The 23,142-nt window shown below is 44.8% G+C and overlaps 1 protein-coding gene across 1 annotated transcript in view; it reads left to right on the forward strand.

Moving 5' to 3' along the window:
• The window catches only part of SLC16A2 (solute carrier family 16 member 2), an 84,258-nt gene that overhangs the window by 31,902 nt on the left and 29,214 nt on the right, over positions 1 to 23,142 (forward strand). Inside the window, exon 2 of the mRNA XM_077826673.1 lies at positions 12,145 to 12,192. Within this exon, the coding sequence (XP_077682799.1) occupies positions 12,145 to 12,192 (48 nt within the window). The remainder of the gene's footprint in view (positions 1 to 12,144; positions 12,193 to 23,142) is intronic.

Here is a 23,142-nt window from a genome sequence, read left to right on the forward strand (position 1 = left end):
ATTACAAGAAGGGGTAAACCTCAATTAGTCCAGTCAGGATCAGTGCTGGTGTAGCTATACTGAGGACCGATAGAGCTATTCCTCAATGTAGACACAGTCTAATTCCAAATTGCACTCAAAGCACAGCCTCTCTCTCTGACTCCCTTGGGTAGCTCAGCAGTTAAATATGGAAATACAGTACTTAGAGTGCTGTTCACTATATGTATTCCACTGTGGGTACAGATGTGCTCCAGGCACTCCTGGTTGGAGAATTCTTGATAGCAGTGTCCATTGGTCCACACATGCGCCCTTGCTCCCTGATGACAGTAGCCAAGGAGATAAAGGGTAGAACGAATGAACTGCCTCTCCAGTTCCTTCTTACTGCCACTTGGCCTGGGTCAGAACCGCCAGTGTCTGGAGCTTTGTCTTCCTTTATTCTTTGATCTATACATCTATTTTGTGAATTATTTTAGAATTGTATCTGTTAGTTTTTAGCTAAGTTTGATAGCGAGGTACCCTGTCACGGGTACTGGACTGTGCACAGGAATCCGGGCTTCAAAATCTGTGCCTTTTGTCCAAGCTCCTTCTCAGTCAGTGACGACCATCAACATTGCCTGTACTGCCTTGGAAGCTCACATCTCGGCAAGCTGCAGTGTCTGCTGCTCTTTCCCCAGTCAGACCCATGAGGGGTGGGAGCTTCACCTGAAGAAGCACTTAATGGAGAAGGCCATGAGACCACAGTCAGACCCAGGCTGAGGGACGCCTCCCCGCCACCCCCCCCCATATATTGGCCTGACTCAGCAAGGAGTGCACCTCCTGCCACGAGGTCTGACTTACAAGTGAAGGAATCTACTCCCACAGATCCCCCGTCGGGGCCTTGTCAGGAGGGCAGGGAGCATTCTCATAAACATGAGAGCAAACCCTCCTCTAAAGCCACTTCAAAGAAGTCTGATACAACCCTGCCTGAGTTGAGCAAGTCTTCCTACTCAGCCTATGAGTACCTAGGATGTTCTAAGTGTCAGGATCATGACAAGAAAGCCCACATCAGTACAAGACTGCACTCCAGCAGCAAAGGTGCCTCTGGTACCAACTAAGCCTAAACTCCGGGAACTGATGTCATTGATAAAAGGCAACCATCAAGAGCCACAATTGCCAACGGTACCAGCTCTACATTGTCCAGCTGTGGCACAAACTGTAACTACTCTGGCTCTGTCAGATTGCGTGGGCAGGACTTCTTGAACTCCAAGGAGAGCAGAGTTTTATGTCCCACCTGACAAGATTTTGTTTTCCCAGATCTCCAGCATCATCAGGTCCTTCCCTCATGAGGGGGGGTCCTGATTCCATCAGGTGATGCAGCTTATGGGAGGATTCTTTTTCCCATTCCATTGTCCAGCCATGGTTTCCCTCCAGCAGAACCATTGGTACAGCTGATGAATCCAGAATTGGCGTTTTCTTTCTTGAGAGACTCTGAACCATCCAGTGAACCAATGTCCAGGCAGGCATGCCTAGGAGGAGGGGACTACCTTGGGAACTACAGAGCAACTTTCTGGCAAGCTGCAGACACTAGTTTTCTCAATCTCCTACTCTCCCATGCAGGCCCTGTAGAAGTCAATCTGATTCTTCTCTCCATGCACTGCCATAGGACATTCCTCAGGAGGGTTGTGACCTTTGTGTTGGATTGACAGCATTGTCAACCCTGGGGTTGCTCCATTAGCTCAAGTGTGAGAGGCGTGCATTTTTGGAACTAGAAGGCCAGAATTCTGGACCTCTCCCCCTGTGTCTGCGTAATTCCATGTATCTGCTGACTTGGATTGATTACAGGACAACATCTAGGGTCAAGCAAGGGTTTGATTGCTCTGTCTGTGGCCAGTGCTGAGTCTATGGCCCATGTGCTGAGACTGCCAACAAACTGGCTGCTTTGTAGCAATTGTGAAGGCATTTTTCTTTCATAATGTGGCCACCTACCCATCCCCTTAGGAACTGGACTGAGGCTTAGGCTATACTGAGGTTTTTAGCCACAACTGCAGCTTCACCCATGCACCCCAAGTGTAGACGAATTGCACCAGTGCAAGTTGCCACTTATGCCAGTGCAGCATATCTATGCTTGGGGTTTGCACGAGTGCAGCTCTATCAATGTATAAAAATCCCAGCATAGGGGAATCCCTGAGAGACACCCGCCCCTGCCAGCCCATTCACTACGTGCATAGACCAGCAGCCAGCCATGTAAAATGTTAGAAAGTTCCCCAACCTCTCTTTCTGGCTAACCTCGTGTACACAAATGCAATTTCTCCCGCCTAATTCTGTGCAGTGCAGTTGGGGCTGTCGTGACCAGGCTCTGGAGTGAGTGTTACAAGGTAACCGTTTCCTTTCTCTGGCTTTGTGGAGTATGTGCGCATCGCTGCTGCAGCTGCACAAACTGGCCATCTGGAGCCCCGTGCAAACGGAGCTGCATCTCTTGATTTTGGTGACTCAATATTGTTCCCTGCTCTCCTGCCCCCCCCCCCGCCCCTTGTTGGACCCTCATGTGTCTCTGTTGCTCGCCCCCGCTTCCTCTGCGGTGAGGGGGGCAGCCGATTTGCTCTCTTCTGGATGGGTTTTGGTTTCCTAACCGTCTCTTTCCTCGATATTGTAGTTCCCTCATTTCCATCGCACATTGCTCAGCTCCCAAGAATGTAGTTGGTAAATAACTCTGCTAGTGTGTGTGTGCGTGTCTTCTCTTGATTTTACACAGTGCTGCCCAAAATACAGTCAGCAGTGTCGCCCATACAAACCCTTTTAAATGAAAAGTGCTCCATAAAAATGTGGAAAGGGGTGACTTTTATGAGAAGTATTTATTAGATTTTTCCAGGCCTGTGGGAGGGAGGTTGAGGGGGCTGGTGGAGAAGGAGAACCTCTCTGAAAAGATGTTAAAGTCAGGAAAATAGGACAGAAAATAATGAAATGTTGTAAGCATTTTCAGTGTTTCCTTTAAACTTTTTAAAAATCCATCACTTATTGCATTGCTGCCAACTGAAATGACATCATCAGGGTAGCTCTGAAAATCTCAGAATGAGGTTTATCCTCTGAGTTAACATTTTAACAATTAGGGTCCCAGTTCTGCAAAGCACTTAAAGAATTCAGCTTTGCTGAGTTGGAGATTAAGTGGATTTGGTGGGTTTCTTGCCTTCCTCTAAAGTAACCAGCACTGGACACATTTCTTGGATTAGGTGGAACTTTTATCAGCTCCAGTAGGGCAGGGAGGTTGGATGGTATATTGGGTGGACTGATGATCTCCTCTGGTATGACTGGAGAAGGGAGGTGGGGCAAAATGGGTCATTGATCTATTGTGGTGCAATACATTGTGGGGTGGGCATTGGGGAGCAAGAGAGACTCTCACTTCACAGCAGAATCCACTGTGATCCTGCTGGGCATTGTTTTTATCATGACTGAAGCATGTTTATGGTCTCTGCTTCCTAAATGCAACTCTTTTGTGTCTGCAATGGAAAGAGGGAGCTGGAATGGCCATAGACTCTCTGGCTGTAATTGTGTTTAATGGGCTTGTAAGATCCAGCCCATGAGGAACTCTCTCAGCATCCATCAAGGAAATGAAAGAAAAGCCAAAATCAGAACTATTTATCCCACTTCCTTCTCTTCCCCTGCCGTCCCTCCCACCCCGCCTGAACACTGGGGACTGATAAAATGGGACCCAGATCTGAGCATGTGTTGGGTTTTGAATCCCAAGTCTGTGCACTTAGGATTGTATTTTACAATTGTTCTGTGATAGACGTGCTCTCAGAAACCTTGCATCCAGCCCTGTTTTTCTGTTCTGAATGCCCTGGGCACCCTTGTGAACACTGAATTCAAAGGAAGGAAAGGCTGTGTAGCTTGTTGGTAGTTCCTCTGTGGCTGGGCTTATTTCACGGTTGATCATTTTTTCTTTTGAAATAAGCTCCATTTTGAGGCAAGATAATTCCAGGGCAATTTGGTACAGAAGAAAGGAGCTAGCCTGTCTGACAGCCCTGGAGATGAAATCCTCTCTCCAGCTGCAGAACTGAGACAGCTCAAGCAGGGGTACTGGCAGAGTAATCTACATCCACGCACCTGTGCTGCTCCAGCGCCATGATACTTTAGCCATTTGCTTTCAGGCTTCCCTGTTAACTGATTCCTTCATGTTTTGGTGTCCGTCTTCGTTCCCAGAGGCACTTCAGTCTTGTGGCCTGTGTTTATCTCAGTCACATTCTGCATGTGAGGCTGCAGGAACGTTATAAATGAAGGGTTTGGGCCACATCTGTCTGAAGGTCACTGACTCTCCCCCATCCCACCTGTTCTAGTCCTTCTAGCCCTTTTGCAGCACAGCACTTCCAATAGTTTTGCTTAGGACTTGGCCCATCTCCTGCTGTCATTCCTATTTTCCTGCAGCAGTGAGAGATGCAGCTGAAAGCTGATTTCTGAGCCCTGGGCTTCTGTCCATGGGTTAGCTGCTATGCAGGGGGCTACCTTTATTACAGTGATCTAAGGGGTCTGCTGCATTAAGAATACTTGGCTTTGGGTCTGCCTTAAAAACTGGGACCTCAGTTAGGATCATGTGTGGCTGATAGACCACATTTTACCTACCTCTTTATCTTTCTTGGAGTCAGAGACAGGGAAATCTTGTGCAAGCCCACTATAGTATAGACCCTAGGGAACTCTGTGATTGGTCCCTGGCCCTTGCATTGCTCTCCTGAGCTACCTAGCATTTAAAAAAAAAACCCGACAACCAGGAGTTTGGATAAATACTCTGTGCTGCAGTGAGAATCAAAGTAAGCACCAGGCCTTGGAATGCACCCGTGTGGGGTATTCCTGGTACATGTGTGTTGAGGAGTGTCAGAGGAAAGGTACGTAAGAGCACCCGTAAGAGTGATCTTAGAAATACGAGTAATTAATAATGGCGCCGTCAATTGAGCACTTTGGAAAATTTGGTGATGGCCCTGCTGATGGTGTGATCCCAATGCACAAAAGGCTGGGGAGTTAGAACTGGAGACGGTGTGTGCAGGGTCAGTGGAGTGGAAGCTTGTTCTCTGAATTTTTCTCCTGCTCCATGAGCAGTGCTAGGCAACAAACCCGCTGACCCACTTTGGAAGGAGGATATTTCTGAGCTCTTGTGCTGTCGCTGCTGTTTAGATTTCTGCTCCGCCTGGGAGCGCACTGCTCATGGAGGTGTAAACATCCTGCAGATGGGCTTCGGAGTATCATTGTTTGGTACGATTTGCTGGTGCCTCTTCTATTTTGATTTTGTTGTTTAAAATGATCAGCTTGCTACTTCCGACTGGGGTTCTGGCGGTAACTTGGAGTGAGGGCTCCATTGTAAAAGTCATGGATTTCAAGGCCCAGGACTAGCAAGGCTGAGTCAGTTGGCTGAGCATCTCTGGGCCCTAAAATGTTCTCTGCTTCCTCTCCTATATCTGTAGCCTGTTCAGTGTGTGCGCCATGGGGATCAAAGGGTTGGTGTGCTCTGGAGTCAATGGAAAGACTCCCACTGACTTCCGTGGGCTTTGGATCAGGCCCATTGTACATGGCAGCCCTTTTCACAGAGACAGCCAGCTTCCTCTCCTCAGATTCACTGCTGGTCCTTCCTCTGGCACATCACTGCTCTTCTGTGCAAGCCTAGCCTGCAGCTATACCGTCTCAGCTAGGCCAGACAGCAGAGCCACTAAAACCAGGCCCAGAGGTTGATTGTTCCTTGGGCCTAGCTCCCCTCTCATCCCCTTGTCTCTCCCAAAGCAGCACCGTTATGAAACACATTCATGTGTTGCACACACCAGACAGTGACTGTAGAAATCACATGCATATGGTGAGCCAGGGTTAGATGGTGGTCTTGAACACTGGTAAATGCAGCCTTGTTCCGAGGATGATGTTCAGCAAAATTGAATCAATGACTCCACGTTGCTTATGCTAATTCAGAGTTCTGCTGACACTATGCGAGCTTCTGAACTACCAAAGGAGAAGCTGGAATTCCAGAGTTGATTGAGTCCTTCCTGGGAGTCCCGTAAGACTGTGTCTCTAGTCTTTCTTTTTATTCACAAGTATGTCTGAACTTGAGCATAGATAGCAAGAGCAATAGGAAATGCAACAGCAATAATTCCATGTTCAGAACTCCAGCTAATCAGCCAGGCCATGACTTCAGCTTCAGCCAGCAGTAGTGTCTCCCTCTGTCCTCTTCCCCAGTTCTATATCTATTGCCGGTCTTAACCCCACCCAAAATGCACACTAAAAAGTTATTTTGTGTTTGGCCAGTCATCCTAGGTACGTTCTACCGAAGGAAGGGGCTAGGTCTAACACAAGGAAACTATTTGAAAGACACTTCGGCTTCTTAGCAACCAAAATGCTCTGCTGCATGGATTGTTGCCATAGTTGTTCCTTGCTTCTTCCAGAAGGATGAGGGAGTTGGCACGCATGTGCACACACAAGCCAATGGTTGAATAAACCCCCTTAATCTCTGGAGATGAGCCTCATCTATGTGGAGACCTCCTGCCTCTGCACTGACTTCAAATGACCCTGCTGGTTTTGCAGGAGCTATGCTGCCAGGAACTCCCCCTACCACAGCTACTCATTCACCACTCACTCCCCAGAGGTTTTTCTGTGTCCCAGAAAAGAAAGTGGAAAAAGTCATTGTAGACTCCATTGTAATTTAGACTAGCTTCCTCTGCATCCAGGTTGAGGGATGGGAGACAAATGTAGTTGAGCTTGACTGGGCCACCTGCCCTGGCCTCACCTCATCTGTGGAGATGGAACCATGCAGAGAGGTTTCTATGGCTTTGCTGGGGAAAAGTGGAAGCATTCAGCTGAAGTGGCATTGCCTCTCTCCTTCCCTTGCAGCCTAGATGCAGGGACACAGGTTCCCTTCCACATGAGGAAGTTGAGGGGAGCCTGCAAACCAAAGAGCATATCTGGTATTTTTATTTCAATTAGTTGTTAGCTTTTATTTTTTACCTCTGGTACAACAATGCAATATGTTTATTGGGCCCTCCAGTTACCCAGACAGAATGTCTGGTCTTTATTGGCCTAAAGAAAACTTTCTTCTTGGTGTTTTACTCCTTGCAATTTGGGAAGAAGAAGAAGAAAAAAAAAAGCTGTTTTGTACAGTGGGAGGCAAATAAGTTTCTTCCAGGGAAGCACATTAACATTTGACACAAAACAAAACACTTCAGAGTGTAATGACTTTCAATCTGCCCTTAACTCACCTCACTGGGTTTAGATATTGCATGGGTCTGGGAAAGTAACTTTGTGTGAGCCCTACATTTACTCCGGAGGCTGCAATCCTTGGGCATTGTAGGGGTTGGCCAAGAACCTTGATTTTGATATATTTGATTTTATTGGAAAGGCATGGAGAACTTTCTTCTGATCCAGTACCATGTCCATTTTATTCCTCTCATGCATTGTCACTATAATCTCCCAGAACAACTCTAGAGATCATTATGTAGAAAGAATATGCTATAAACTACATACTGTGGAAATGTTCTGTTACACTGATGATACATACAGGGCCCAGCTAAATCAATGGCTTTATAGATGGCTGTCAGTGGAAATAATCAGCCATTTTCAATTGTTCTATGGATGACCAGCATCCAAGGTCCATCTGCAGCAACTTAGATGTCTGATGACAGAGTGTGCCAAAAAGCCTTCAGTGATGCTTTAACCACCAGCCAAAATGCAGGATCCACTGCTGAAAAATTAAACTTTAGATTTCATCAGGCTAGAAAAACAGAATCCTCTCAAATGAAATTTCTCATCTTGTATCAGGTTTTAAAATGAAAGGTGGGTGGTTTCTAACACATAGAGGAATAAGGTCAATTACTTCAGAATTCAGCTTCCCCATTCTAATTCATTTATAGTTCTTCTGTCATGAACACATGGCATCAAAGGGGCATAACCTGTTTTCTTGTTTCAGGAAATATCTTCTTTAGTTTCAGTATATTCTTTAGTTACTGGGCTTTGCTTAACAGAATGGGTCACTTTCCCAGGAACCACGTTCTAAGACAGTGGTTCTCAAACTGTGGGTCAGGACCCCAAAGTGGGTCGCAACCCCATTTTAATGGGGTCACCAGGGCTGGCTTAGACTTGGTGGGGCCCAGGGCCAAAGCCAAAGCCTGAGGGTTTCAGCCCTGCATGTTGGTACTCATGTTATGGCCCCCTGGCTGGGGGTTTCAGCTTTGTACACTGTCCCCCTACCGGGTCAGTGGGGCTCAGGTGGGCTCAGACCTTCAGTCCGCTATCCTGGGGTTGTGTAGTAATTTTTATTGTCAGAAGGGGGTCATGGTGCAATGAAGTTTGAGAACCTGTTTTAAGATCTGCATCTTAACTAATGGAACAACAGGAGATTAAAAATCAAAGGATTATTTTGATATCCCTGTGTTTTCCCTTCTGGATACAAACTTTATGAATAATACCTAGGTCTTGTAAAATGATTTTCATTAGTAAATCTCAATGTGCTTTACAAAGGAATATCATTATCTCTAATTTATAGATGCATGGAGGTGAAGTGATTTATCCAAGGTTACCCAGCAGGCCAATGAACAGAGCCAAGAATAAAAACCAGGTCTCTTTAAATATTTGATTATATATTGCTCCATACATACAGCAGCAATCAGATTTGTTTGGTGTATGCTCCACTTCTTAATGCCAACAGATGTCAGACTTTGAGTGGACTTGTGCAGCTTGAATTCCCAGAGTTTGGTCACCATTATGTGTTGACTGCAGCAACTTGGAGCATTTTAAAAACCTTTCCCCCCTATCTGCCCCTCTTTCTAAAATGGTTTTGGTTGCCTATGATCAGAGTTCAGTTGTATCATTGTAGCAGAGCTGAGGTAGAATACCACTTCCTGTTCCAGGGAATCAACACAAGCCCATCAGCCCCCCAGGCTTCCCTCCAGTTGCAACCAGATTCATCTCCAAGGGTTTGTCTACACTGCATTTGGAAGGTGTAATTTCCAGTACACCCATGCTAGCTCTGATCAAGCTACTGTGCTAAAAATAGAAGTGTTGTCATAGCAGTGCAAGCAGTGGGAGGGGATAGCTGTTCTAAAGATAATCCCTTCCCAAATGTTAGGTATGTGCTTGGGTGGCTAGCTCCTCCCCCTTCTATTTTTAGTGCCCTAGCTCAATCAGATTTAGCAGATGTCTACTCAAACTGGAAATTACACCTTCTAGCTCCAGTGTAGACTCACCTTGTTTGAATCTCTTCCTTTTCAAGCCTAAGGCTCCATGAACCTAGTTCTTGCACGAAGACAGAGCAGCCTCCTCTCCAAGTGAACTCAAAAGCCTTTGCCCAGGCCTAGGGAGCATTCCTCAGCCAGCCGCAATGCATGCGCTGCTGGTGTTGCAGACAGAGCCAAGAGCCTGCACTCAACGTATTGATGCGTGCAAGTTAATGGACGGCTGTCTTGTTTGTGAAGCTGTCTTGTTTGCTCAGAGGCAAAGGAACTTTAAAGATAACTGGCAAAGTTTGAGAAAGGTCTCCTTTGAAAGCAGGCTAAGGCAGCTGCTATTGCTATGTTTCAGAGTAACAGCCGTGTTAGTCTGTATTCGCAAAAAGAAAAGGATGCATCCGATGAAGTGAGCTGTAGCTCACGAAAGCTTATGCTCAAATAAATTGGTTAGTCTCTAAGGTGCCACAAGTACTCCTTTTCTTTTTGCTATTGCTATGTAGATTTTTCCTTTCATTATATTTTCTATGTAATGGATTGTATCTTGAGAATTGGGGGCTCATTAGTCTTAAGCAAATAATTTCCATCAAAATCTTTTAATTAAGTTATGTTGGGGGGAGGAGTTGTATCTGCTTCAGAGTTTATTAGGAGGGGAGGGAAGGAAACCGAGACCACTGTGTGTCTAACCCCTTAGCGCTGGACCTTTGACTGCCAGAACCTGGGACTTAGACGACAGGATGGATCACTTGTTAAATGCCCTGTTCTGTTCATTCCCTCTGAAGCGTCTGCCACTGGCAACTGTCAGCAGCCAGGATACTGAGCTAGATGGACTATTGGTCTGACCCTATATGGCCATTCTTCTATTCTGTACCTAATTCTGCCATTCAATCCCTCAGTACCTCAGTTTCCCATCTGTAAAATGAGGGTGGTAATAACAATTTCCTAATTGACAAGACTGTTGCAAGGCTTAATTTAATGTTTGTAACACACTTTTTAAGATCTTCAGGCAAAAGGTGCTAGAAGTGTTAAGTATGTCAAAGGTAATTTAACTCCTGTCTTTAAAAAAAAAAAAAAAAAGAGCGAAAGTGAGGGGATGGAGAAAGACAGAAACAAAACAGAAATGCCTAAAGTGCCCAGCAGTGACTGCTGTGGAGATCATTATTTATAAATATGTCCTGTTGCTTCATTTTTGTTTTTCAATCAAAGGGAACGGTCGTTAGAAGGAGAATCCTCAAGCTGTTGTGTACCTTAGCTTTGCTTTCAGTAGGTTTTTCCAACTTCGGCCGCTGTTGGGCTGTCCCTGCTTTACCATAATGTCTGCCTCCACCTCGCCGCCTTTTACATCTTCAGCAGATACTACTTCAGTCTAACTGCCAGAAATACCCCTCCCCCACCTGTCCACCCCAGTAGTCTTACTGCTGGGGCTCCCAGTCCTGTCTTGCTGTTCAGTTTAATGGAGAGTTTCCTGTTGGTTCTTATCTGGCACAAGCAGTCGGTCTCCTATTGCTTCTTAGTGCTCAGGGTTATTACCCTGGATTCCTCTAATGATCCTTTCCAGCGCTCTGTCGTAGTGCACCCAGCATCTCCAGCATTTGGTGGTATGTCACAGAACTATGGGTACTTAATGTTCTATCGAACGAAGGAAGCACTAAGGTCCTGCTCAGAACAATACGTGGCCCTAATCTCCTGGGAGCCGGTGACCCAGAGCTCCAAAACAGGAAATGATATTTTCGATTCAAATGTGACCATTCGGAGGGGCGGATGTTTGGATGGAGAACGGATGTTGTTTTGGGGGCAGCCCCCGCTGACGAGGGCAAAGCATGTCAGTTCAGCTGAGACAGAATTCATAAATCCTTAAAGGTATTTTCTGTAGACCCAGATGGTTTCAGGGGAGCTACTATCAGAGTTACAGAGAGAAATAATCTTGGAACAATTTTCCATAGGTCACACCATGGCCATAGTGACAGCAGTGGTGGAATTTAGATCCACTGGATCCAGAAGGAGAGGTTATTTGAGCCAAAGGAGGATTTTTTTTTTAGCTGTTAACAGCATAGGGTGTATGTCATACAGTGACAGTCCTAGTTCCCTGTAGTAGATGGCCATGGTGCATATACACACTAACATTTATATAGCTTTTAATCCAAGGATCCCAGAGCACCTTGCAAAGGGGAAGTAATTCTGTGGCCATTTTGAAGAAAGGATGTTGAGAAACAGAAGTTAAGTGACTTAGCCAAGGGCAGTCAGTGGTATTGATGGTAGTAATCTAGCTGCCCTATAACAGTCCCAAGCTGTAACCACTAGACTCACTGCCTTATAACAGAGAAATAAGCACTAAATGTTGTTTTTCTGTATGTGGCAGCATACACGCTCTTATTGGGGATCAAGACTGTTGAGCTGGGTGCTATACATGCATGATAAAAGTAAAGACATTTTCTGCCCCAAGGATTTTACGGTCTTTGCACAAGATAATAAGTGGATACAACAAACAAATGGGCAGGAGCTGGTGAGAACAAGGGAACAGTGAAAGGATGATGATGAGTATAATAAATACAATAATTTGCAACAGAGATGCTTCTGTCCTCTTCCTCCCATCTCAGAAACAAAAGCTTCTCTGTCGCTGGAAGAATACAGATGTTTTCAACTGGATCTAAAGAGTCTCCCAGCTCCTCCTCCTCCCCAAGCGAGTGATGCTCTGGCACATTTGCTCAGCTGAGCAATCTGGGCTCCAGCCTGGCAGATACTGGGTTGTTAGCTAGGTGAATATTAATAGTTCAGCAACAGGAGCTAATCTGCTGGTCCTCTAGGAAAGAGAGAAAATTAGGTTTGGAGAGGATTAGTGAAGCTCACATTTACTATTTGAGGCTTGAAGTACAAGTAACTTTAAAACATGTTCCCTTCTTGCAGAGCTACAGGACACCAGGAGGGTAAAGTGTTTTCTGGCAGTGCAGAAGAACGTTGTTTGCCAGCTAGACTGCTAATGTTGTCCCCCATCTGTCTTCTGCAGTACTGATGTCCCCTTCCCACTGCTTGATGCTATGCCCTTTGCAACCAGGTACAGACTCTTGCTTAGTGATCTGCTTACTCTGCATGGAAAAAGTTAGATTTTGGTTTCTTTGCCCACTCAGTCATACACCAGTGTACCTGTTCAGCTTCAGAGAACTGCTGGAAACTGCTATGAATCTGCTGGACTCTTTAGCTTCCCAGACCGTTCTCGAAGTGCAAAACTGATTGGTCAAAATTATGCTGATGAAGTGCTTGTCATGGGGTGTGTATCTAAGCAGGCAGATCAACTCCCGAACAAAATCTGTTTGACATCATTAAGGAAAAAAATGCATAAGGGCTTTTCTTGTTTCAGGGCCAGTGAAGCTGCACTGTTGTCAAACCGAATTTAGATTGACAGTCTCCGCATCTCCTTCTACAGAATCCACACAGTACAGACAATTCCAGCTTCCCCATGCAGCTCCATCAGTTTGGCTGCACCATGTCCTAGAAAGAGCTGCCTCTGAACAACCCTTCTCACCCCACGCTCTCCAAGTTTGTCAGTGGAATATTGATACATCCTCCTGGCAGTTCCAGGAAATGCTGAATGCCAGTAAAGGGGTTGATTACCACAGAAATTCAGAGACATTCACATTGTGTAAGAAAGAAGCAGTCATGGGAGGGTACAGGGAAGGGCTTGTTTCAATGGTGGCAGGAAGGAGTGATATTTTGTTTTAATTGTGCTTTCCATTGAAATCACGTCTCTAATCTCTTCCTACTGTCCTGTGGACACTTGCTGTTTTCTTAGGCTCTGACTTAACTGTCTTAAGAGAGCCTCTTGAGATGGAGGAGAGGCATTTCTCTCTGTGCAGTCCAACTGTCCAGAGCTGCAGCTCTTCTGTATGCAAGTTTGGATTGGCACAGGATCTCTTTTGGTGTTTCCATTAATGGTTTCTCTCCTCTTCCTATACCTGATCCTTCCACGTGCTCCTCCCCTTGGAGAGGAATCGCAACTTGTTGGTGATGAAATGTCAAGTCAGGTCATGCAATATTTGGCCAATATGCTTAATAGACCTAAGAGACCTGTTCTTCTTTTACTCTCTACCCAACAATAATACAATTTGGAGATGGAAGGTGGTTTATTTTTAAGCCATCTCAACATCATACATTAATTCCTTGGTTTTCTCATTTTGGGAAGGGTCAAGTTGCTATTAGGAGCTAGCTACTAGAGCAGATCTAACTCATGAGCACAAAAACGACCCCATTTTATCGGCATCCTAATGTACACATTACCGGGGCTGGGTCCACAGGTGGCTGCTCTGTTAGACGAGCTGGAAGGCAGCTTCTCCCGAAGCTAGTGAGGCACCTCCTACCTGCACGTCATTCATCAGAGGCTTTTTGAAGTGCTTTTTTCAACAGTGCATGTATTGGAGATTAGCACAAAATAAACATATCCCTCTATTTCTTTTTCTTGCCTTCAGTGCTGCTGAGAAGAGTGCTCTAGTGAGAGGAAAATAGAAAAGTTGAGAATCACATTGTTTTGGATTGCATGCTATAATAATTTTTTGAAAAGCCAGACCAGGTAGATTATTACAGAAGTGTGACATTTTTTACCCTGGTCACACAGCATTTGTCTCCTTAGCCAAATACTTCAGTAGCACATTACTGTAGTCTTCGTATTAGCTTATTCGTTCTGTTTTGGGTAACTTTTTTTTTTTTTTAAATATTTCTTAAAATATTAGTTATTTGAAAGAGAGAGAAATAGTCCGTGGAATGATTTGGAATAAACCTGAGTTACATTAAGAGAGGAAAATTCTGCAATTTTTTTGTTGTTGTCCTGACCTCTCTTGAGATGAGCCAGTGCACTCTTTGTTCTACCACCATCAAAATGGTTGGTCTGCTTGATGCATCATTGCACATGTTTGGTGACGGGTTGGCTGATGTTAGGAGAGTGGATGCACTTGGATGCAGTTGGGGTTGCCGTGGATGCCAAGTTTCCAAAGAGCTTTTGTTCAAGACTAGGGTGGACGATCAGCATGCATGAGGCTATTTTAACTTGAAAAGGCTAGTTTGTAATTACCAGTTACCAAGACACATCCTGCATGGTCCTATTCCTCTGAAATAGGCAACTCTTGAAACAAGGAGTGTTTGTGCATCAATCCGGAGTCTGCCCTGCAGAGTTTGATAATCCTGTTTTCTCTTTGTGATTGTCCATTCTCAGTGGCCTCAAGCTAGAGCTGGTCAGGAATTTTTTGACTAAATATTTTTAACAGAAAATGTTGATTTTGTTGAAACCCAAACTTTCCCCAATAATGATTAGTTTGACAGGAAGGTTTCTCGGGACCAGGATGGAATTCCTCATCCAAATAAGAGATCCAGTCCAGAATAGCCAATAGCCCCTCTTCACCTGGATTTGGGAGATCCAGGTTCAAGCCCTTGTTTCTGAATCAGGCTGAAAAGAGACTTGAACCAGGGTCTCCCACATGCCAAGTGAACACCCTAAACACTGAGCTATTGGCTATTCTGGAGTGACTGTTTTTATGCAAAAAACTTCCAGAGGCCTAGTTCTCATTCTGATGCAGACTGAAAGCTAATATCTCATTTTCTGACCAATCCTATTCAAGGCATTTATGGTCCAGGTCACTTTAATTCCACCAGTGCATTCTGGTTTCACACCCATCCACTCGGTACTGACCTCTAACTAAAACTCCTGTCCCATTGCATTATGGATCTCGTGGAAAATTTTTCAATGGATTATTAGGGGGGATCTCTGCTTTAGCTACTCCAGAGCCCTGATTAGAAACTAGGAGAAGATCTTCTCAGGGCATTGCTGCATTCATGACTCTGGAAACACAATAAAAATATATGGGTCTGGTCTGGGCCAGCAAGCTGCCAGGTTGACAATCAACTGGGTGAACTACATGTTCCTAGTCTACACTTAAACATTTCACTGGCATAGCTGTGTCGGTTAGGAGAGGTGATTTGTTTTTAATTGAAAGAGCTATGTTGATAAACACCTTGTTGTAGAAGTAATGATCTGTAATTAACTGTGCTTATTCCAGTATAGCACTTGTCAGTCAGGGGAACCAGAATAATCTATACCAGCATAAGCACTTTTATACCTATGTGACTCTGCTTTCCTAAGGGGATTTGCTGGTGTAGCAATACCAGCAAAACCTTCCTAGATTAGATAAGGCCATGATCTGAAGGAAGGCTTTCACCTTCCAAGGGTCCCATTATATGTCTCTGTGAAAGGGAGGATTGGCCAGTATCTGAGCCTTGGAAGAATTGTCTTCAGAAGACTCTGACCTAGATGTGATTCCTTTCTTCTGTTCTGTCTGATTTTTCTCCCCTCCCTGTGGGAGAAGGGTTTTTCTCTCCCTCTCCCACCTCAAAATTTATTGTTGGCATATGACAGGCATAATTTATGAGTGTGAGGAGAGTTTAATGAAAACCAAGGGCTCGCTCTTCAGTGCCCTAGACCAGAAGAGCCACCTTTCCCTATCCTGTTCAGCATGCATTCCACTGTGCGATAGAGAGGCAGGTTGTTTGGGTTTTGTGTCCCTCTTAGATTAATTTGAGTTGACGAGAACTACAATAGCTGTGGTGCAAAAGAATGTGGGACCTAGATGAAGGGTCTGTTCTCTCTCTTAATAGCAATAGTTTGGCAGGGAGTGAACTCTCCTGTCTCTTCCAATTTGGAAAAGTGTATCAGTTTGCACTCTGGCCTCTATCTGGCCTAGTTAGCACCACCAGCTAAGGCCAAGTGTCTGTTGTGCTGCTGGATTCTGTGATGGGGACAGTTGTCTGTTAAGAACTACGCAGAGGCTGTTGGTTCATTTCACATTGGCCACCAGACATCTGTAGTGTCACTACTGACCTGCACTGGATTTGAACCATTGACCTAGAAGTAACAAGGCTCCATTTTTCTCATTGGCCTGAGAAACACATCTTTGATTTTCCCTGACGTGCTTCTGGAAGGAAGCCATGACTTTGCTTTTCTGGCAGACTGTCACAAAGGAAAAGAGATTATTATGCATCCAGAGAAATGCGAAGTGGCTGATTGAGGTGAGCCCTCATTCAGTAAATGGAAGGGGGAAAGTAAGTTCTGCTGTTTTCCGGGTTTACATCTACTGTGTGTAAATGCAGGTCCTAGAATGGGAGGAAAGGCACAATGTAAAAATCAATAGGAAGGATTATTCCCTGTGCTTTACATCTGAAGGTATCAAAGTGCTTCACAACGGGAGTAGCTATAATTTTGTCCCATTTTACAGATGGGAAAACTGAGCCATTAGGAGGTTAAAGGTCTTATCCAAGTTCACACTGTGAATCAGTGGCTGAGCTGAGATTATGGCCTGGTCCTAGGCTTTAACTACTACACCAGACTGTCTTCTTGCAGGGTTTGTCATGTGTTCTAGGTGGGGTCAGCCAGAAACCACCAAGGCTGGGAGATTCAGTTCCAAAACCAATAAAGATATCAAGCTGCTTTTTAAAGATTAATTCCGCCTCCACCTCGCTCTTTCTATCTCTCTGTCTCTTGTCCCACTATCCCTGTCCTGCCCTTCCTACCATCTTCCCTTTGTTTTTGCAAATATGTAGCTCTGCCCCACTGCAATAGCTTTTGGGGCCCAATGGTACTTTCTTAGTAAGTGGGTTATGGAAGGGGGGAATTAAGCATTATTATTATTATTTATTATTATTATTTATTTTATTAGCATATTTCATCTGAGGATTTCAAAATGTCTTGCAAACCTTAACTAAGCTTTGCAGTGTCATTTCATTGAAATGCAGCCACCTTTGGGGAGGAACGCTAACCGCTTAAACAGTGCACAGCAACACTACACCACACTTCAGGACAACAACTGAAGAGGGATAGGATAGTACATCCAGCTTGAAATTGCTAAACAATGTAGGTAAACAGGAATATGTGGGCAATCAGTTCTACACAATTGCACTTTGGACATGGCTGTTTACTTTTGTTTAAAGAAACAACAAAATATCAGATGCTGGAGAACAGTTAAAAGATGTGGCCAGGACTGAAGACAGATCGGGTGTTGCCCTGTTGTTTCTACGCACCATCATTCCTGTTTTTCCGGGTCACCTCTCCTCCCTGTATTGAAGAGGCAATCTAAGGGGTCTTGCTATTTCGTTGCTCAATAACACCTACTTTTTTAAGAGCTAAATGGTGCTAAGGAAGGAGCTGTAAAATAGTGGAACTTGTTCCAGAATTCCCCAGTTGTTCAGTGCTTCCTGCTTGTCTGTCTCACAGCTGTCCTTGCTCACATGCAGTCAGAACTCGATCTTTTCAAGCCAGCCAATGGCTTTGCTATTCAGTTTCCACGGCTAGTGCTCGATCTATATAGGCTAGCCTGGGCTGGGACTGCTGAGAGACAGCGGATTCAGTTGCTGCAGAGAGGGTACTCATGTAGCTCAACACTGCCCCCTCTTGCCTCTTCGTTAGCAGTGGGGGGCGGGGGGGAGGTCGTTCTCCAAGGCTGGTGGTGAGCCTAGAATGTAACACTGGGATTAACTAGAGTTTAATGCATTAACCCATGGAGTTGCCCGGGAACAATTATTTGCAGCAAAGAAGGGCAATCCTGCCATCCATTTGGCATGCAAACAAAAAGCAACCATAGGAGCATCTCCGAGCTCAAATTGGGAGATGGAGGACTCCCATGGAGAGGAGGGTGAATGGCAATACTCAGACATAAGTGCCAAGCTAAACCATGTCCAGCTGAACAAAGTTTATACAGAGCTTTTAGATTACAGTTAACCTGTTATCCCCGGGCTTAGTCAAAGGGCGATGAAGTCTGTGCAGGTCATCACTTTTTAAAGGCTGTACCTTTACATAAGCAATCTGCCATCACCAGGGGTTATTGCTGCCTTAGACAGTTCTGTAAGGATAGGGTCAGACAGCAGAGTTAATTATTACTGAGGCATGGTTGGCTCTAAGTCCTGTCTGACTTTGTCAGTGGGGCAGCTACTCCAAAGGGCACATGCTGCTGTTGAGCAAGCACACTGGCCCCTGAGGGGGACAGGTACAATCCTAAAGCTTCAAAGGGGACGTCTGCACAGCAGAAAGACCCCACGGCAGCGAGTCTCCGAGTGTGGGTCAGCTGACTTGGGCCTGCGGTATGGGGCTAAAAATAACAGTGTAGCTGTTCGGGCTTGGGCTGAACCCTGGCCTCTGAGGCCCTACCCCCTCGCCACATTTCAGACCCTGGGCTCCAGCAGGAGCCTGAATGTCTACACTGCTCTTTTTAGCCCCATAGCACAAGCCCCTTCAGACTGAATCAGCTGACCCAGGCTCTGAGACTCACTGTTGCGGGCCTTTTTTTGCTGTCCACGTATCCTAAAATTCTAGCTGAACTCCAGGACCCTGCCTGCTCTCAAGGCACATTCCGTTGAATTCCTGTAAAATACCATTCCCTTCCTGCAGGACAGGTTGGCATCAGCCACAAGGCTCCATGCCTACAGGTACCATGGTTGGATATGCTAGATTTGGCAGTCCTGCTGTGTGATGAGTCAGTGTCTGACTCTCACCCTGCCAGTATGCACAGCTGCCACCGTAGGATTCTAGAATGAGTTTGTCAGGTGGGGTCAAACCTTTTTAAGCAGGTGGGTTTTGCAGTCACAACACACATGGGTTGTATCTGTCTAGGAGCATGTGCTGCTCTTTAGCTTCTTCTTTAAACTCTTCTCATCTAGTTCTCCTGGTGTTGGATGCCAGCTCCATTCCACAGAGAGACCTTCAGAGAGGCTATGTTACTAGGATCCTGGTGAATCTGGGTACTTTGATCGCAGTTGCTACAAAAATCATTCTTCCACAGTGGAAGCAGTCCTTCTAATTCATTGTTCATCGTTGGCTCCATTCCATCCTTGGGGCATTCCTACTGGAAATGTGTGTTTCCAAAAGGAAGAGGTTGGAAACATTTTGGGGAAAACATGAAACCCTGCTGATGACTTTGAGAACTGGAGTTGGTGAGAACACTGATGATTTGTGAAATAGGGCAGTTATGTTTTACTGTGCTGTAGAAATGTGCTTAGCACCACTCAGGACACAAATGAAATCAGGTCCTGTCCTACCCCCAAAATGTTACAGTATACAAGGCAGAGCCAGAGTAGATGACAGACCTAGGGGCTCCGATAACTGACAGCAATAAATATTTTTTCAGTTTTCAACACCATCCTATAACGGTGGAGAATTTTTCATGTTCACAGAAACTTGGGCCCATAAAATTGCAATGGAGAATTTAGCGGCTGCTCTCGGAAAATCTGGCTTCAGAAGTTCCTCCCTTTTCATCTGCCTCATTCTCTTGCTTGATTCATTCTGCAGTGTTTCAGTTCAATTCAGTGCTCCTGATATTGTCAGTCCATCACTGTGCAAGTGAATGATGATGATGCCAAAGTGCAGAGAGAGGAAGTAACTGAGTGAGTGAATCTCCTTGGGGGAGCAGTCTGCTTAGACTGGAGATGTCTACTGACTGGGTGATCAGATATAATGGAAAAAGGAAATAGTGGTAAAGAGCATGTGATTAAAGCACAGGACCAGGAACCTGGACTGTCGAGTTCTGTTCCTGGTTCTGCCACTGACATGAGAGAAACTCCGCTGCCCAAACTTGTGTGTCTCTGGTCCCCATCTGCTTCACACAGGTACAGAAAGGCTGGTAAAGCTCTTTGGGATCTCAGGTTAGCAGGAGCATCAGAAATTCCCCATATTATAATACATAGTATATAACTCTTCACTCAGTGTCTTGCAAAAGACAATATTCCTGTCACTGTTCTTGACTTGGGCAGTGGTTCTTGTACTTTATTGTCTCTGGGGGTATATTTTGAAAAGGGATTTTGGGAACAGTGGGAAATAACATGTGAACAAGGAGGCTTTGCTCTGTAGAGGAATCATGTTGCTCTTCACTGATTTTGGTCAATTTCAGGGGGATTCAGTCTCCGCATGTCTTCAGGGTTTTTTTGAGTCTACTAAAGCTCAGAGAGAATCCCATCACCCAAAGCTACCAAACCTAGCTTGGTGCAAGATTACAGTACCTCAGGTTTCCCCACCAAGCCATAATTCAGCTCAGGCTTGAGCCTGAATAGTATTTTGAACTAATTTGGGATGATTTATAGTTTTGGGTGAAAACCATATGAACTGTGGTTTGGGCTGAATTTCTCTTTGGGGCTTTGGTCAAACCTAAAACTCAGAGAAAAATTCAGTGTGTGTGAACCTCATGTGAAAAGACCTCTGCACCAGCCTCTGGCCAAATGAAACAGCTGAGTTGTCTACATCTCTAGTTAAAGAGACCACAGCCTTGCTAATATTGGGGCTTATTTCTCACATACACTGATATCCCTTACTTAGTGGTTAACGTAGGCTGAAACAGGAGGGGGAGCTTGTACTAGAGCCAAGGAAAGAGGGAGTTGAGAGGGAACATTGCTTGTCCAAGCCAAGAAAAGGGAGGGAGCGCCCCCTTATTTTAATCTCTTTGGTAGCTGGGCTTCACCTCAAATTCCAGATCTGGGCTGTTCAAATGCCTGGAAGTGCAGGGATTTTCACATCTGTAGGGTTGATTTTGGGTTAACTCTAATTATTTCCTGAATCCTTGGGGTGGCAGAGATCAAGGGAGGAGGCAATTTGATTTCTAGAAATATAACTGAAACTAATATAGGCTTCTCGGTTCCAAATCCATAGGCTTTTGCAGCAGTTAAATATAGACAAACAATCCTGTACTTGGAGGATATGTGATGCACACTTGATATTTCAGTTTCTGGGAAGCAGTTTAATAATTCTTATTTGTCATAGGACCATGTAGTGGTGGTGATGGCTAAAGTCTTTAGTGCGGTAACACCCCTTCTATGGCTTTCACATTCTTCCTTAATCTGCTGTAATTCCTCCAAGAATGGGAGGTTGAAAATAGTTCTTTAGTCCTTCTTGGTCTCATGCTGACTTTCAGCAGGGTGGGTTTGTTTGTTTGTTTGTTTTGCTAAGGAACAAACTAACAAGCTACAAACTAACATGGATGTTTGTAGATTTGAGTCAAAGATGCAAGAAAAAATCCAGTTGAATCCATGATTAGTAAACTGGCCGTAATATTAATTGTCTGTACTACAGTAGTGCTTAGAGGCACTATAAATGGCTTCCAGGAGTTTCTGAAAACTGGTCACCCCAATTTTGATCCATATTTTCTCATTGAGACCTCTGGTTTTAAGGTAGGGGAGTCATGATTTCAGGGCACCTGAACTTTGCTGTTGTTGAAACTATGTTGAAACAGTTTCCTTCCTGTACTTATGAGGCCTCATCAGTGTGTGACAGTGACATGCTGAGATGCCCCAGCATATTGTGGGCTGGTATCTTTTTTATGGGACATGAGTGGATTAGATCTAATGAATAAAAGAGATGTTGATGAATTACTTAGACCCAAAATGTGGGGTGTTTATAAGCTCTGTGTGCATGCCTGTCTGCTGAACTCCAAACACGACTGTATTGTACATGGGAATCAAAAAGTGAAGCTGACCAGATCATTTTCACTGGCCAAGTGGAGTGCTGTGTAAAAAGTAATCAGCCAGCAGCAAGAACACAGAGTAAATGTTCATTCCAATGTCTCAGTTTTAAATGGCAGATATTACCAATGACACATGCAAGGGCATTTCTGTTTGTTAAATAGGATTATTTATCTTGTCAGTTTCCCTTGGAGACAGAGACTGTGCCTTCCTCTTTGTCCAGTGACACACACTAAGCAGTGAATCAATGGCTGCCTTTAAGCAGCCACCTGTGGCACGTTGTCAGAACCAGATGGACTGTGTGTTGCCTCTTGCGGGTTTGCCATCCCCTTCTCATGTCCGAGAGTATCAGTATGCCTCTCTTCGAGGAAGACCATGCAATGGGACCTTCTCTGCTTACTATGCTTGGGGAAGCCAGGTCTCTAGCTTCAGTTGAGAGCTAAGCAAATTAACATCCCCTTTGGGCATTAAATAACTATGGGAACTTCCCCCAGGGTGGGACTTTGGGCTTCCCTTACCAATATGAATGCTCCCCCTAAAGAGCCTGGATCAGCTCCCACTGCAGCAGACTTTGCATTGAGCCCTAAGTGCTCTTCATGTTTTGCTTCCTGGGAAGGCAGATGATGTGCTGAAGAACATCACAGCACAGACTTCATCATGTGCACTGTGCGATTGCAATAACCTTGCTATTTTTTTAAAGGGGAACAAGATGAAATAACTATTAAAGTCTAATGCTGATGATGAAAGCATAATCCCAACTATGCATATAAAATGATGGCATCTAAATTAGCTGTTACCACTCAAGAAAGAGATTTTGGAGTCACTGGATAGTTCTCTGAAATCATCCACTCAATGTGCAGCAGCAGTCAAAAAAGTGAACGGAATGCAGGGAATAATTAAGAAAGGGATAGATAATAGGACAGAAAATATCATGTTGCCTGTATATAAATCCATGGTACACCCACATCTTGAATACTGTGTGCAGATGTGGTCGCCCCATCTCAAAAAAAGATATATTGGAATTGGCAAAGTTCAGAAAAGGGCAACAAAAATTATTAGGGGTATGGAATGGCTTCCGTATGAGGAGAGATTAATAAGACTGGGACTTTTCAGCTTGCAAAAGAGACGGCTAAGGGGAGATGTGATTTGAGGTCTATAAAATCATGACTGGTGTAGAGAAAGTAAATAAGGAAGTGTTGTTTACTACTTCTCATAACACAAGAACTAGGGACCACCAAATGAAATTAATAGGCAGCAGGTTTAAAACAAACAAAAGGAAGTATTTCTTCACACAACGCACAGTCAACCTGTGGAACTCCTTGCCAGAAGATGTTGTGAAAGTCAAGACCATAACAGGGTTCAAAAAAGAACTAGATAAATTCATGGAGGATAGGTCCATCAATGGCTATTAGCCAGGTTGGGCAGAAATGATGTCCCTAGCCTCTGTTTGCCAGAAGCTGGGAACGGGAGACAAAGGATGGATCACTTGGTGATTACCTGTTCTGTTCATTCCCTCTGGGGCACCTGG

This window comes from Eretmochelys imbricata, chromosome 9 (genome assembly GCF_965152235.1).
Source record: "Eretmochelys imbricata isolate rEreImb1 chromosome 9, rEreImb1.hap1, whole genome shotgun sequence".
NCBI classification, from domain to species: Eukaryota; Metazoa; Chordata; order Testudines; family Cheloniidae; genus Eretmochelys; species Eretmochelys imbricata.